Source organism: Podarcis filfolensis (genome assembly GCF_964270895.1).
Source record: "Podarcis filfolensis genome assembly, chromosome: 17".
NCBI lineage: Eukaryota > Metazoa > Chordata > Lepidosauria > Squamata > Lacertidae > Podarcis > Podarcis filfolensis.
This window is the reverse complement of record NC_139621.1, coordinates 38,057,090-38,071,001: the sequence shown is the minus strand read 5'-3', so window position 1 is coordinate 38,071,001 and position 13,912 is coordinate 38,057,090. Positions and strand designations below refer to the sequence as shown.

At 52.7% G+C, this 13,912-nt stretch overlaps 1 protein-coding gene across 3 annotated transcripts in view; it reads right to left on the bottom strand.

Annotated features, from left to right (window-relative positions):
• Nucleotides 1-264: 264 nt before the first annotated feature.
• ATN1 (atrophin 1) overlaps nt 265-13,912 on the bottom strand; it is a 31,133-nt gene continuing 17,485 nt past the window's right edge. For all 3 annotated transcript variants that reach the window (XM_083592901.1, XM_083592903.1, XM_083592902.1), the window contains 7 exons: nt 13,036-13,149; nt 10,721-12,708; nt 8,926-9,148; nt 6,468-7,185; nt 4,176-4,319; nt 2,559-2,739; nt 265-1,227 (listed from right to left, as the gene is read on the bottom strand). In XM_083592901.1, the coding sequence (XP_083449027.1) occupies nt 1,194-1,227; nt 2,559-2,739; nt 4,176-4,319; nt 6,468-7,185; nt 8,926-9,148; nt 10,721-12,708; nt 13,036-13,149 (3,402 nt within the window). In that variant the 3' untranslated portion in view covers nt 265-1,193. The remainder of the gene's footprint in view (nt 1,228-2,558; nt 2,740-4,175; nt 4,320-6,467; nt 7,186-8,925; nt 9,149-10,720; nt 12,709-13,035; nt 13,150-13,912) is intronic.

Genomic DNA, 13,912 nt, shown 5'->3' with positions numbered 1-13,912 from the left:
CAGATCCTGTTTCTGGCAGTGTCCTGTTCCACTTCCACACTTTGCAACAAAATAGCAGGGGATGTGGTTTCAAAAATCTTATCCTCTTGGTAATAATAGCCCCCGCGGGGCGTGCAGAAAACGAACAAAGCAGAACAGTTTCCAGTACGCTTCTTTTTTGTTGTTGTTGCTTTGCTAGTTTCTTTCTCTCCCCCTCCCCCCCCCTGCCCCACACTTTTAAGAGTGCCCTTTGTATAAAAATTATTTGAATGTGTGTGGGGAAAATTGGGTGTGTAGGGAGATTCTCCTCCCATAGTTGGGCATCTTTTAATGTTCTTATGTAAATATATATGAGGACAGATCAAGATATACAACCGTGAGATTAGACACACACACGGGGAGATCAAGGAACCACAAATTGCTACGCAAAACCGCCACGTCTAACAGAATGTGCATGAGTTAAAAGTACATCAACTGGAAGGGGGTGGAGGGGGAAAGGGGCAGCTGCCATCGTGGAAAGTCCCAAACGTGCTTTTTTTCGTCACTCGGCTGCATCCACCTCCGCCCTCCTCACCCCCACGAGGTGGGAGGGGAAAGGGCAGTTTCCATCCTTCAAACAGTTCTGCAGCTCGCCAGTGCTCCTTCCCTCTAGGCATGGATACGAAGAAAAAAGGCAGCTGCCCTCGTGGAACAGTCCTGTGGCGCTTTGCACCTCTCGGCTCGGCCCCCGTCTCTCGGGGGGCTGAGCAAGAACGTGGCCATGCATTCTTGAAACGTCCCGCGAGTCTTCTGGACTCTCTCCTGCGTCAAGGCATGGAGGAAGGGGGCTTTTGGAGACTCCCCCCATGCCTTTCGAAGTTCCTGCTGACTGGCCACAATTTGCCCGAGGTTTGCAGGGGGTGGGGTGGGGAGGGCAGAAAAATAGATGCACGATGGTTTATATACCTTTGCTTACAGGATACAAGGGCACATTTAGCCACAGGTTCGGAATCCTTGCTTGGTGTTTGGCGCCCTGCTTGTCCTTCCCCTTTCGCCACCCCCCCTCCCGCCAGGGGTCAGCCTGCTTTCGTCCCTCTCCCATTAAACGACATTAGAAGTTGTGTCACTGTGCAGCTTCCAGGGTTTGGTTGGCAAATCTTCCTCTCTTCCTCTCTTTCAGAAGCAGCAGCAGCAGCAAGAAGGTCAATGACGTCGCCATGGGGAATGGGATCTGCTTAGAGGGGCTTGTCACTTTCTTTTTTCAGGTGACTGGGGAGAAGAGCAAGGGGGAGAAATAGAGAAGAAAGAGTGAACAAAACACCACAAACGTGCACCTTTTATTTTGCTCATTTCAAGGCAATCTTGTCGCTTTCCATTAGCAGCCTTCTTCTGTGTCCAGGGCAGCTGTCTACCAGCTCCATCTGGTACGCCGGCTGACACCCTACCAGCTGGCGCACTGTCCTGCCAGAGTGATACATGCTGTGGTTATCTCCCACATGGACTAGTGCAATGCACTCTACGTGGGGCTACCTTTGAAGGTGACCCAGAAACTAGTCCAGAATGCGGCAGCTGGACTGGTGACTGGGAGTGGCTGCCGGGACCATATAACACCAGTCCTAAAAGATCCACATTGGCTCCCAGTACGTTTCCGAGCACAATTCAAAGGGTTGGTGCTGACCTTTAAAAGCCCTAAACGGCCTTGGCCCTGCATACCTGAAGGAGCGTTTCCACTCCATCGTCCAGCCCAGGCCCAGAGGTCCAGCTCCGAGGGCCTTCTGGTGGTTCCCTCACTGCAAGATGGGAAGTTACAGGGAACCAGGCAGAGGGCCTTCTTGGTGGTGGTGCCCGCCCTGTGGAATGGCCCTCCCATTGGATGTCAAGGAAATAAACAACTACCTGACTCTTAGAAGACATCTGAAGGCAGCCCTGTATAGGGAAGTTTTTAATGTTCGATTATTTATTATTATGCTTAATAATAATAATAATAATAATAATTTATTTATACCCTGCCCATCCAGCTGGGCTTCCCCAGCCACTCTGGGTGGCTTTCAACAAAATATTAAAATACAGTAATGAATCAAACATTAAAAGCTTCCCTAAACAGGGCTGCCTTCAGATGTCTTCTAAAAGTCTAGTAGTTGTTGTTCTCTTTGACATCTGGTGGGAGGGCGTTCCACAGGGCGGGTGCCACTACCTAGAAGGCCCTCTGCCTGGTTCCCTGTAACTTGGCAGTGAGGGAACCGCCAGAAGGCCCTTGGCGCTGGACCTCAGTGTCCGGGTAGAACGATGGGGGTGGAGACACTCCTTTAGATATACAGGACTGAGGCCTGCACTTGTTGGAAGCTGCCCAAAGTGGCATATTATTCATATTCCACTGTAAACGTCCTCAGTATCACTAGGGCCCTGGGGCAACAGGAAGGACTTTCAAAACCCTGAAACACACTTTGGAAACCTATATTAAGGAGAAGATTGGAAGCTGTTGTGTCTGGGAGCAGGCAGCTTCTTAACAATTCTGCTCTTGGGATCCCTGCTGGTCCCTTCATGCTAGCGCAAAACCACACTTGTCCCCCCCCCCATCCCCGCACAAAGAAGCCACTCACCTGTAGTAATCCTCCTGCGTGGGGAGCGGCACTCCGTGCAGAGGGTGATGAGCGTGCAGCCACTGCTGCTGTTCCAGGGCCAGGCGCTGGAGCTCTGCTGACTGTGCATGCATGGCTTGGAGCTGATGCGCTGCCGACATCGGAGCCGAGAGAGAGCCTGGCAGGTCTCTGTAGGGGGCAGCTGGAGCCACAGAACAAAACAAGGACAAGTCACATTTTGGGGTGATCATGGCGAACCGCATGGGTTCTTTGCCTTTAACAGTGGCACAAAAGAAGAAGAGTTTAGATTTGATATCCCACTTTATCACTACCCTCCTGCCAACCTAGCAGTTCGAAAGCACATCCAAGTGCAAGTAGATAAATAGGTACTGCTCCGGCGGGAAGGTAAACGGCGTTTCTGTGCGCTGCTCTGGTTCGCCAGAAGCGGCTTAGTCATGCTGGCCACATGACCCGGAAGCTGTATGCCGGCTCCCTCAGCCAATAAAGCGAGATGAGCACCGCAACCCCAGAGTCGGTCACAACTGGACCTAATGGTCAGGGGTCCCTTTACCTTTACCTTTATCACTACCCGAAGGAGTCTCAAAGCGGCCAACATTCTCCTTTCCCTTCCTCCCCCACCACAAACACTCTGTGAGGTGAGTGGGGCTGAGAGACTTCAAAGAAGTGTGCCTGGCCCAAGGTCACCCAGCAGCTGCATGTGGAGGAGCGGGGAAGCGAACCCGGTTCACCAGATTACGAGTCTACCGCTCTTAACCACTACACCACACTGGCTCTCAGAATTTCAGGCAGAATTTCAGCAGCAGAGGCAGCTTGCCGCGGAGGGCTGAAAAAAAGTGTGCCTGCCCTCATTCCCTCTTCTGTATACCTGCCTAAGGCAAGCTGCCCGCCACCTTCCTTTGCATCGGGCAGCAGCTCTCCAAAGCTTTCAGACAGGAGCCTATCCCACACCCCTCCCTAGAATTGCTGCGGGTTGTACCTAGTGCCTTCTGCATGCCAAGCAGTTGCTCTGCCCATGAGCCACCCGGCCCTTGCTCTGCGCTTTTGCCTTACAGAGCTGAAGCAATGCCCCAGCTGAAATCTGCAGTGGGTCTCCTTCAGTTTCCACCTGTCTGACCCAAGAGCCTGCAAGCTGAAGATTCTTCCCTTTATCAAATAACAGTAACAAAGCACATTCTAATGTAATTAAAAATAATCTCCCGCGTGCTTGTCGATTGACACAGCGCCTTGGCATTCATTGGCTGCAACCCTGTAAGCCGGGATCAGATTTATATTCTCGGCAAGCCATTGGTTAGATAGAGAAAATGCTGCCTGCACACTTCCCTGTCTTATTTCCATAAATAAAAGGGAAAGAGAAGGACCCACAGTAGAAGAAGGTGTGAAAGAGCACATATTTCTGTGAAGACCAGACCCCCAGAGTCTATTATCCCACATCCAAGAGATCTTCCCTTGCTCCCTAATCAGATCCTCACTTTTGATTCACAGTTGTTTTGCAGTTCCACGCATGCGCCTATGCTCTCTGCCACACTCAATCCATTTTCTCACACTCCCGCTTTTCGTTCTGTCAGTTCTCTTCCCTGCCTCTATGCTGCACTCCCCCATCCCTTACAGAGATCTTACCAAAAAGCTGGTGGCGCAGCACCTCATTTTCATGCAGTGGGTGAGGAAGGAGCGGATTAGGGATGGTACCAGCTGGGTAGGGTATCCGGGTGAGATGTGACCCGGAGGCCAGTGGATCGATAAGAGGATGAACAGAGGCGGAAGCTGAGGAAATGAAGATTGTAAACAGTTAGCTTATGGCATGGGATATAGAGAGCAACAGGAGGGGAAAAAAGGTGGTGTGTAATATGCAATAAAGTCCTACCTTGGAAGTCGAACGGAATCCGTTCCAGAAGTCCGTTCGACTTCCAAAACGTTCAGAAACCAAGGTGCAGCTTCCGAATGGCTGCAGGAAGTTCCTGCAGCCAATCGGAAGCTGCAAAACCACATTGGACGTTTGGGTTCCTAAAAACCTTTGCAAACCGGAACACTCACTTCTGGGTTTGTGGCATTCGGGAGCCTAAACGTTCGAGTCAAAAGGCATTCGACTTCCGAGATACGACTGTAAATTCAAATACAATTTCTTCCTGATTTTTTTGCATTCAGGCTAAATTGTATGTTAGCATTTATGTGGCATTTTTTCAGTAATCTTTGCAACACCCTTGTAAGGTAGACAAGTATTACCCACACATTGCAGATTGGTATTGGATCCACTGAGAAAAACAGCTATTATTATTATTATTATTATTATTATTATTATTATTATTATTTTATTAAATTTGTTTACCGTCCTTCATCCCATAGATCTCGGGGCAGTTCACAACATAATATCTACAGCTACAGAGAGAATTTGCAGCTGAGGTGATACGAGGTGCTGGATGTCATTGCCCACATTAACATTCATACCACTCCTCTTCCTCTCATGAAGGGGCCTGATTCATGTAACCAGATCCCTGAGAATCTCAACAAGATTCTAGCTTTTACACATGCAAAGATAGGAATACAAAGAGCCCCCAAAGAGTGACTGAATAAAATGTCCAGAGGTTATGTCCAGAGACTTTAGTACTTCAGAGTTCATTTTCCCTCCCTGACCAGCAAAAGCAGAATGAAATTTGCAAAATAAGCAACAATTTTGGGTGGACGTTTGCTTGATTTGAGTAACAGTATTCAAGTGGCAGAATCCAGCATTTCTCTGCAAAATTTGGATTGCAGAAAAAGTCCACAGATAAGAAAGAGGGAAGCAGAGTCTCAAGAGTTCGTCTTTCAACTTGCAATCAAAGCCTGTAACAGGCTGAAAATACACAGACTATTAATTAATTAATTGGCACTTCCAGGCTGAAAAGAACAGAACAGTTCCTTGAAGCTTAACTTCTAGGTGAGGTGCCAAGCCCAGGTTTGGGCTGTACCATGTCAGACAGAATGTGGGGGTCTGCACAACTGACTGCTGTTCCGCGTGCAAAAATCCCCATCGTGCAGAAGATACACCAGGCAGAATGATTCTAGTCCCATATGACACACACCAGTTTCCCATGTGCAGGAGATTATCTTGTATGCAACAGCGTTCATTCATGTAAGAATTCCATGCCTTGCCGGCTGAAATGGCACAGCCAGAACAGAGGCCCATCACTGTAACCATGAGCTGGAAGAGACCAAAATGGTCACCTAGGTTCACCCCCTACAATGCAGGAATATTTTGTCCAACGTGGGGCTCAAACTGACTGCAAGAAGTGAAGTTACAGGGGAACCAGGCAGAGGGCCTTCTCAGAGGTAGCACCCGCCCTGTGGAATGCCCTCCTATCAGATATCAAACAGATAAACAACTATTTGACTTTCAGAAGACATCTGAAGGCAACCCTGTTCAGGAAAGTTTTTAATGTTCGATGAAGAAGGGGACGACAGAGGACAAGATGGTTGGATAGTGTTCTCGAAGCTGCCAGCATGAGTTTGACCAAACTGCGGGAGGCAGTGGAAGACAGGAGTGCCTGGCGTGCTCTGGTCCAGGGGGTCACGAAGAGTCGGACACGACTAAACGACTAAACAGCAACAACAACAATTTTCACTTTAAGTAGCATGGGACTAGAGACTTCCCTTTTTGTTTCAATGAAATATGAAAAACTTGGAAATGTGCCCCAAATCATTACCCATGTTTTTGTTGTTGTTGCTGTTCTTGCTATACCACTGTGAAGGTCCTCAGTATTGCCAGGGGCCTGTGCTTTCAATATTTTGTTTATTCAATGTTTAATATTTTACTTAATATTTTGCTGGGGCAACCCAGTCAGATGGATGGCCTAGAAATAATGCAATTATTATGATTAAGGACAAGACTTAAAAGTGATGCCAAGGCATGTTGGAGAGAGAGGCCCCGCTCCTCACCTGCGTGGATGGCGTCCTGCTGGTGGAGATGAAGGTGGGAGTGGATGTGGGAGTGCTGGTGGTGATGGGGGGTCACGTTGAGCATCTGCAGCCGGGCCAAGGGGTCGTTGCTCAGGGCGGCCACTCTTTCAGCATGCTGCCGCTCGGCTGCCAGTCGCTCGGCGTAGGACATGTCGGGCCGCAGGGCAGGGCCGGCCGCCAGCGCTAGCCGCTCCCTCTCCAGGTGGCCCAGCCCCGGGTGGAAAGGGAAAGCGGGGTGCAGGCCCGGGCCGGCCTGCAGAGCCAGCCCCCCGTGCCGCGGGAAAGGATCCATGGTGGCGCTGGGCACGGCGTGCAGCTGCTCCAACTCGGCGGGCTTCACCTCGAAGCCGGGCTTGAGGCGCTCGCGCAGGTCGCGGTCCCGGAGGTCTCGCTCGCGGGCCTCCCGCTCTCGGAGCTCCCTCTCCCGGGTGGCCGGGTCGCTGCTGTAGATGGCCGGCACGTTGTAGCCTAGCAGTCCGGGGTCCACCGCGCCCAGCGGGACGTAGAAGGGGTGGTTGCGGTTGCTGGGGGACATGACGTGGGGCCGCGCGTACTCGCTGAGGGTGCGGAGCGCCGGCGTGTCGGGGCCCAGGTAGGGGGGGACAGTGGCAACGGCGCTGCCTTGCTCAAACGACGGGCGGTGAGGGACGGGCCCCAGAGAGGCGCACTCCACTGCGCGGCCTTCTTGCGCCACCTTCTGCAAAAGACCAGAGAGAGGCGTGTTTGATTGATTATGTTTGTATGCCACTTTTTAGCCAAAGAAATCCCAAAGCGTGTTCAATTGATTGATCGATTCTGTTTCTATGCAGCTTTTTATTCAAATAAACCCCAAAGCGGCTTACAAACAACAGATAAAAATAACATAATGGAACATCACAAATACAGTGGTACCTCGGGTTAAGAACTTAATTCGTTCCAGAGGTCCGTTCTTAACCTGAAACTGTTCTTAACCTGAAGCACCACTTTAGATAATGGGGCCTCTCACTGCCGCCACACCACCACTGCGCGATTTCTGTTCTCATCCTGAAGCAATGTTCTTAACCTGAGGTACTATTTCTGGGTTAGCGGAGTCTGTAACCTGAAGCGCATGTAACCCGAGGTACCACTGTACAGCATGAATCGTATGGAATACAGTGGTACCTCGGGTTACATACACTTCAGGTTACATACGCTTCAGGTTACAGACTCCGCTAACCCAGAAATAGTACCTCGGGTTAAGAACTTTGCTTCAGGATGAGAACAGAAATCGTGCTCCGGTGGCGCGGCAGCAGCAGGAGGCCCCATTATCTAAAGTGGTGCTTCAGGTTAAGAACAGTTTCAGGTTAAGAACGGACCTCAAGAACTAATTATGTTCTTATCCCGAGGTACCACTGTACTTAACTAATCATCAGTAAAACAACCCCAAATCAAACAATTACCATCTCTGTAACGCTATTAACAAAACAACTAAAAAATAAGATACACATTGAAGTACAACAACATTCATAGCTATAAAATAATATTAACGACATTAACAAAACAAAGTGTTGAATTTGTACACGTGCTCTCCCCTCTGCCATGACTCATAAACTTTCATTCTATTCAATGCATCAAAATACACCTGTACACAACACTCCTCAATGAGCTACATTCCTTTTCATTAGCAGCAAGGGGTCCTGTGTTATTGTCAGAAGCGAGCCAGAAGTAAATCACACTGTGCAAGTTGAGAGTTATCTCTATATTGGCAAAAACACGATCGACACGGGAGTGTCAGTCCTAATGAGCATAGCAACTCATCTCCAGTAGGGCTTGCCTCCATGAAGCATTTGCTGAGATTGAAGGTCCCTGCCTTTCCACAGCTGCCTAAGTCCCCTCCTCTCTGGGTCCTCCCCACAAGCAATCGAATACTGCGCCTGCATGAAGTCAACCCCTCCTTCACCCTTTTCATGCCTCTTCTGGTTCTGGGAGAGCTTGTTGCAGCAGGAGGGAAAGACATCTGTGACTCTTCACCAGCTAGACTGATTTCTGCCTCTTGGCCTCCCTCCTCTCCTGCTTCAGCTTCTGCCTCTGATTCTGGACTTCTCTCTGCCACAGACTCTCCCCGCTCACTAAGCCCTGTGACCACTTCAGCTTCCACCTCCTCTTCCCCACCTTCTCCCTCTGACCACTCATCGTTGTCCCACCACCAATCTCCGGACTCTGAGCCTTCTCTGCTTGGGGGGTTCCCAGCTGATTTCTCCCACCATTCCTCAGTGTCCAACCAGTCCATGACAATTACAGGCATAACTGAAAAGGCCTTGTCCCAAGTCAGGCCATTCATTCGTCAGGTTTGGCACCAGACCACCATGTTGACTACACCATTGTTCTGTCCAACATTGGCTCTGCTCATCACTGGTGGAAACCTGGCAGTTTCCTACCCTTTTAACTGGGAAACGGGGGCTCCAGAGCTGGTACTTACCACACTTCTTTCCAGCTCCCGTTCCTTCTCCCTCTCCCTCTCCTTCTCTCGCTCTCGCTCCCTTTCACGCTCCTTCTCCTCCCGGGCCTTCTGCTCAGCCTCCCTGCGCACCTTCTCCACAAGATCTGCCCGCTTCTTGGCCAGCTTGGAGCCGTCCAGTGGTACAAAGTAGAGATCGGTCCGTGAGCAGGAGTTGAAGCCGCGGTCCAAGTGTTTATTGAACCTGTGGAAGGGAAGAAGGAAGAAGGCGTCAACGCCCAAATGAAATGGAGAAGGAGGGAAGGCCAAAAGTGGTGAGGACAACTGAGAAATATGCCTTCAAAGGAAAATAGTATGTATATACAGCCATACCTCGGAGGGCAAATGGAATCCAAATCACGGCTTCTGATTGGCTGCAGGAAGATCCTGCAGCCAATCAGAAGCCATGGAAGCCTCATTGAATGTTTGGCTTCCAAAATAAGTTCACAAACTGGAACAGCCACTTCCGGGTTTGCGGCGTTCGGGAGACAAAACGTTCGAGAACTAAGCTGTTCGAAAACCAAGGTACAACTGTATCTGAATCCTCCAAAACCCAGGAGGGGGGGCAAATTCCTCTCTAGCTAGCCTCTTGGGATTATTCTCTATGCCATACTGTCTCCCCAGACTATGCCCCTCACAGACCCTGCTCCCTAATTTCTCAAGCAAAAAATATATGAATTCTCCAATCTGTGTGAATTAGATCAATGAAGCCAATAGGCAGAATTCCCCCTCTCTCTTTTGTTGTTGCATAATTTATCCTGTTTCCACTAGTGTTGGTGGGGGATGAGGAAAGCAAGGAATGTTGTGGGGCACTAGTGAAGATTGCCTACCCACTTGATCCACAAAAAGTCCAATTCTGGCTTCTGAGATTTTTCAAGGCGCATCCTACAGCTCTGAGTCACAGGGAAGTCTCTGGGGCACATTTCCAGGTTTTTAATACATGTTCGACCTTGGAAGTCGAACGGAATCCATTCCGGAAGTCCGTTTGACTTCCAAAACATTCAGAAACCGAAATGTAGTTTCTGATTGGCTGCAGGAAGCACCTGCAGCCAATCAGAAGCCGCAGCAGCCCCGTCGGACATTCGGGTTCCAAAGAATGTTCACAAACCAGAACAGTCACTTCTGGCTTTGCAGCATTCGGGAGCCAAAACGTCCGAGTACCAAGGCGTTTGGGATCCAAGGTACGACTGTATTTCATTGAAACTAAAAGGAAGGGTCTAGTCCCATGCTACTTAAAGTGAAAATATGTAGGCATTATTCTATCTAGTTGCTTTGTAAGAACTTCTTTGTAAGAACTAGATAGAATAATGCCCCATACAGAAGTAGGGGACCACTTTTGGCCATTGAGAGCAAAACCACCAGAAGATGGCTAAGGTGCTGCGCTTGGATTGGCGGTTCACACACAGTGCAGGCCCAATGGCAGAACTTCTTTTATTACAGTCATACCTTGGGTTAAATATCCTTCAGGTTGAGCATTTTCAGGTTACGCTCCATGGTGACCCAGAAGTAACGGAATGCGTTACTTCCAGGTTTCACCGCTCGCACATGCGCAGACGCTCAAAATGACGGCACGTGCATGCGCAGAAGCGGCAAATCGTGACCCATGCACACGCAGACGCGGGTTGCGTTCTACTCAGGATGTGAACGGGGCTCTGGAACGGATCCCGTTCACATCCAGAGGCTCTGAGATTTCCCAACCCTTCCCACTCATCCTTACCCCATCTCTCCCCCATTCCTCTCCCTTCCGCCCTGTTCCTGGATCCCTTTCCTTCCTCACCTCGCAGACTGGCTGGCATGGCTTGCCACGTCCACCACCTTGGGGGCTGGCGAGGGGCTCCGGACGGGGGGCATCGGACTCTCCGGGGGCTCGTATTCCTCGGAGGGCTCTTGCTTGATCTGCGCGGCACTGAGGGGCAGCGGGGGCAAGGGAGGGGGAGGGGCCGGCATGCCCCCCGCAGCTGGGGGAGCCACGGGGGCCGGCGAGGGGGCCTTGTAGCCCCCACCCGCAGGGGAAGAGGCCAGCCTGTACCCCGGTGGGGTGGCTGCACGGAATGAGGATGCTGAGGAAGAGGAGGAGGAGGAGGAAGGAGGGGAGCCCGGCTTGTAGGGGGCCGGGGGCTGGAAGGTGGGGGACGGAGAGGCCGTCCGCTTCCCGTAGGGGGTTACCGAGGGGGGCCCCGCCGGGGGCGACGCCGTCTTGTAGGGTGCTGCCGAGGTCGAGGCCATGGTGGTGATGACGGTGGAGAGGGTGGCGGAGGCGGAGGTGACCGGTGGTCCGGCTCCGTGGGCAGGCGAAGGCGGTGGCGGCGGTGGGAATGTGTAGGCCGCGGTGTTTTGCCCCTGGGGGTGGCTGCAGACTCCCGGGTACGTTCCCTGGGGTGCAGAGGAGGAGGAAGAAGAGGAGGTGGTGGAAGAAGAAGAAGAAGAGGCAGAGGACGAGGAGGCGGAAGAGGAAGACGCAGAGGGGGCCTGGCTGTACGTGGCATGGCCGTGGGGCGGGTAGAGGCGGAGGCCATAGGCGGCATGGGACGGGTGGTGCGGGCCTGGCTCCAGTGGGTGGGGATACCCTCCGGGGGCCTGGGGGGCTGCCGCGGCCGCTGCTGGGCCCCCTGCACCACTGCCGTGGCTGTGATGCTGGTGCTGCTGCTGGTGTAGGGCGGCCTGTCCCGGGAAAGCGGCCGGAGGGTGTGAGCCGACGTTGCCCAGGGGGCGGCTATAGGGCGGCGGCCCTTGGCTCCACACTGGCTGGGAGGGCATGGAGGGCTGGGTGTACTTGGGGGGCTGGCTGGCGACGGAGAGGCTGCTGGGCTGGGGAAAAGAGTGGCCATAGGAGGAGCTGTAGCTGGGGAGGGCCTGGGAAGGGGGCGGCAGAGCGTACTGGGCAGCCGAAGAGCTGGGTGGGGGCGGGGCGGGGGCGTAGGGGTAGCGGGAAGGGACGGGCGACTTGTCCTGGCCCATCCCATGGGGGGGCGGGAGGTGCCCGCCCAGCGCTTGCCCCGCCACCCCCGGGGAGCTGGAGGCGGCCGACATATTGTTGAGGGGCCTCAGAGCGGGCGGCGGGGGCAGGTTGGCAAGGACGTGGGGGAAAGCGGCCGCGGAGGAAGGGAGCACCGAGGGGGAGTTGTTCGGAGGGGTTTTCTGAGGGGGCAGGCCCCCCGCCACTGGGGCCAAGGAAATGGGGGTTGTCGGGGGCGGGTTGTGCTTGGTGCCAAGGGATTGCTCTCGCCCGCCTGGCGCAGGGAGGCCTGGCCCTGCGCCAACTGCTTTGGGCCCCATCTGGACCACGTTGGCGCCAGAGTAGAGGGGAACGTGGGTCGTGCAGGAGGAGGAGGAGGTAGAGGAGGAAGGTGAGGACGAGGAAGAAGAGGAATTGGCAGACAGAGTGGGAGGCGGCGGGGCTTGCGCCTGGAAAATCCTCGAGGCCTGGGCCTCAAGTTGCGGCTGGTAACTGCCGGCGGGGCCCGGAGGATGAACGTCCCCTGCCAGGCCAAAGTTTGGCTCTGGTGGGCGAGCTAGGCCCTCTGCCAGGGGGGCAGGAGAGGGGCTCTGGGGGAAGAGTGGGGGGTGGTGGTAGGAGCGGGCCGGCCCCTGGGACAGCACTGAGGAGGAGTCAGAGTCGTTCTCCACACTGCCGGGGCTGTAGACGCTGGGCGAGGTGCTCCGGTTGTCCTGGTCGATGTCGCGAGGGTCGCTGCTTGTCTCATCGTTGAAGCTGTGGCCATCGAGGCTGTCAACGTCCGAGGGGGACTGAGGCCTCGGCAGCTCCTGGAGTGGAAAGATGAGTCACAGGTTGAGCAGAGGGTCTCGCAAGGGGGAGGGTCCTAGAGGGAGAATTTGGGTGCACAGCAAATTTGGGCTCTCCAAGGGTGGTATGCCTTGCTCACGCAAGAAGAACCTGCAGCCATTGTGGCTTGGTGAGGTCTCCGGTATGGAAGCACATCCGCCAGGTAGCCAGACCTAGCACAGGTGAGCACAGGAAACCAGGTGAACACAGGAAAGGCAGGAACAGCCTTAGAAGGCCCTGGGACAGGACACCTCAGGAGGTGTTTGGGGCACGCAGGGAGAGGAGGCCTGTGGCCAGGGAAACCCCACCTCGGTTTTAGTTTTCTTTGGGGCATTGGTGTCCTCTCCTTCGCTCTCCGATATCTCCTCTGGGCGGCTTTGCTTGCTTCCTTTAGGGGCCATGGACTCCTCCACACGACCCTTCTGCAAGGCAGAGAGAGGCCCGGTTAGAAATTTCTCCCCCAAGTTTTGCAATGTACGTTTGTTTGTTTTTTGCCTTCTATTAACTGTGGAAAATGTAATGTAACACAATGTGCATGCTGGACTAGATGAAACTATTTCCTGTACTAGTCCAAGGAATGATCCCTTTGTTCAAAGTTCGGGAAGAGAACGGGAAGGCATTGTGAGGCTATGCAGGTGATCATATTTTGTTACTTGATGACAAAACACAGGAGAAGTGATTACATAGAATTGTAGAGTTGGAAGGGACTCTGAGCGTCATCTAGTCCACCCCCTGCAATGCAGGAATGTGCAGCTGCCCCATATGGGGATCGGACCTGCCGCCTTGGCGTTATCAGCCCCACACTCTGACTGACTGAGCTATCCATGTTTGTGAGAGTGAAGATAATGCAAATTAACAAGTGGACAATAATTGCTCCAAAGAGGAAGCACTCTGGGGTGCATAACTGAGGGCTGCAAAGCATTTGCTCGCGGGAGCAATTGTTGTTCAGTTGTTAATTTGTATTGCTCTCACTTGGACACAGTGCTGACACTGAGCATAGCGCTGTGAGGCTTTTCCATCCAGGAGGAAGAAGCAACAGATAGATAGATAGATAGACAGACAGACAGACAGACAGATAGATAGATATGGATGGATGGATGGATAGACAGACAGACAGACAGACAGACAGACAGATGATAGACAGACAGAGAGATAGATGGATGGATAGATAGATGATAGATAGAC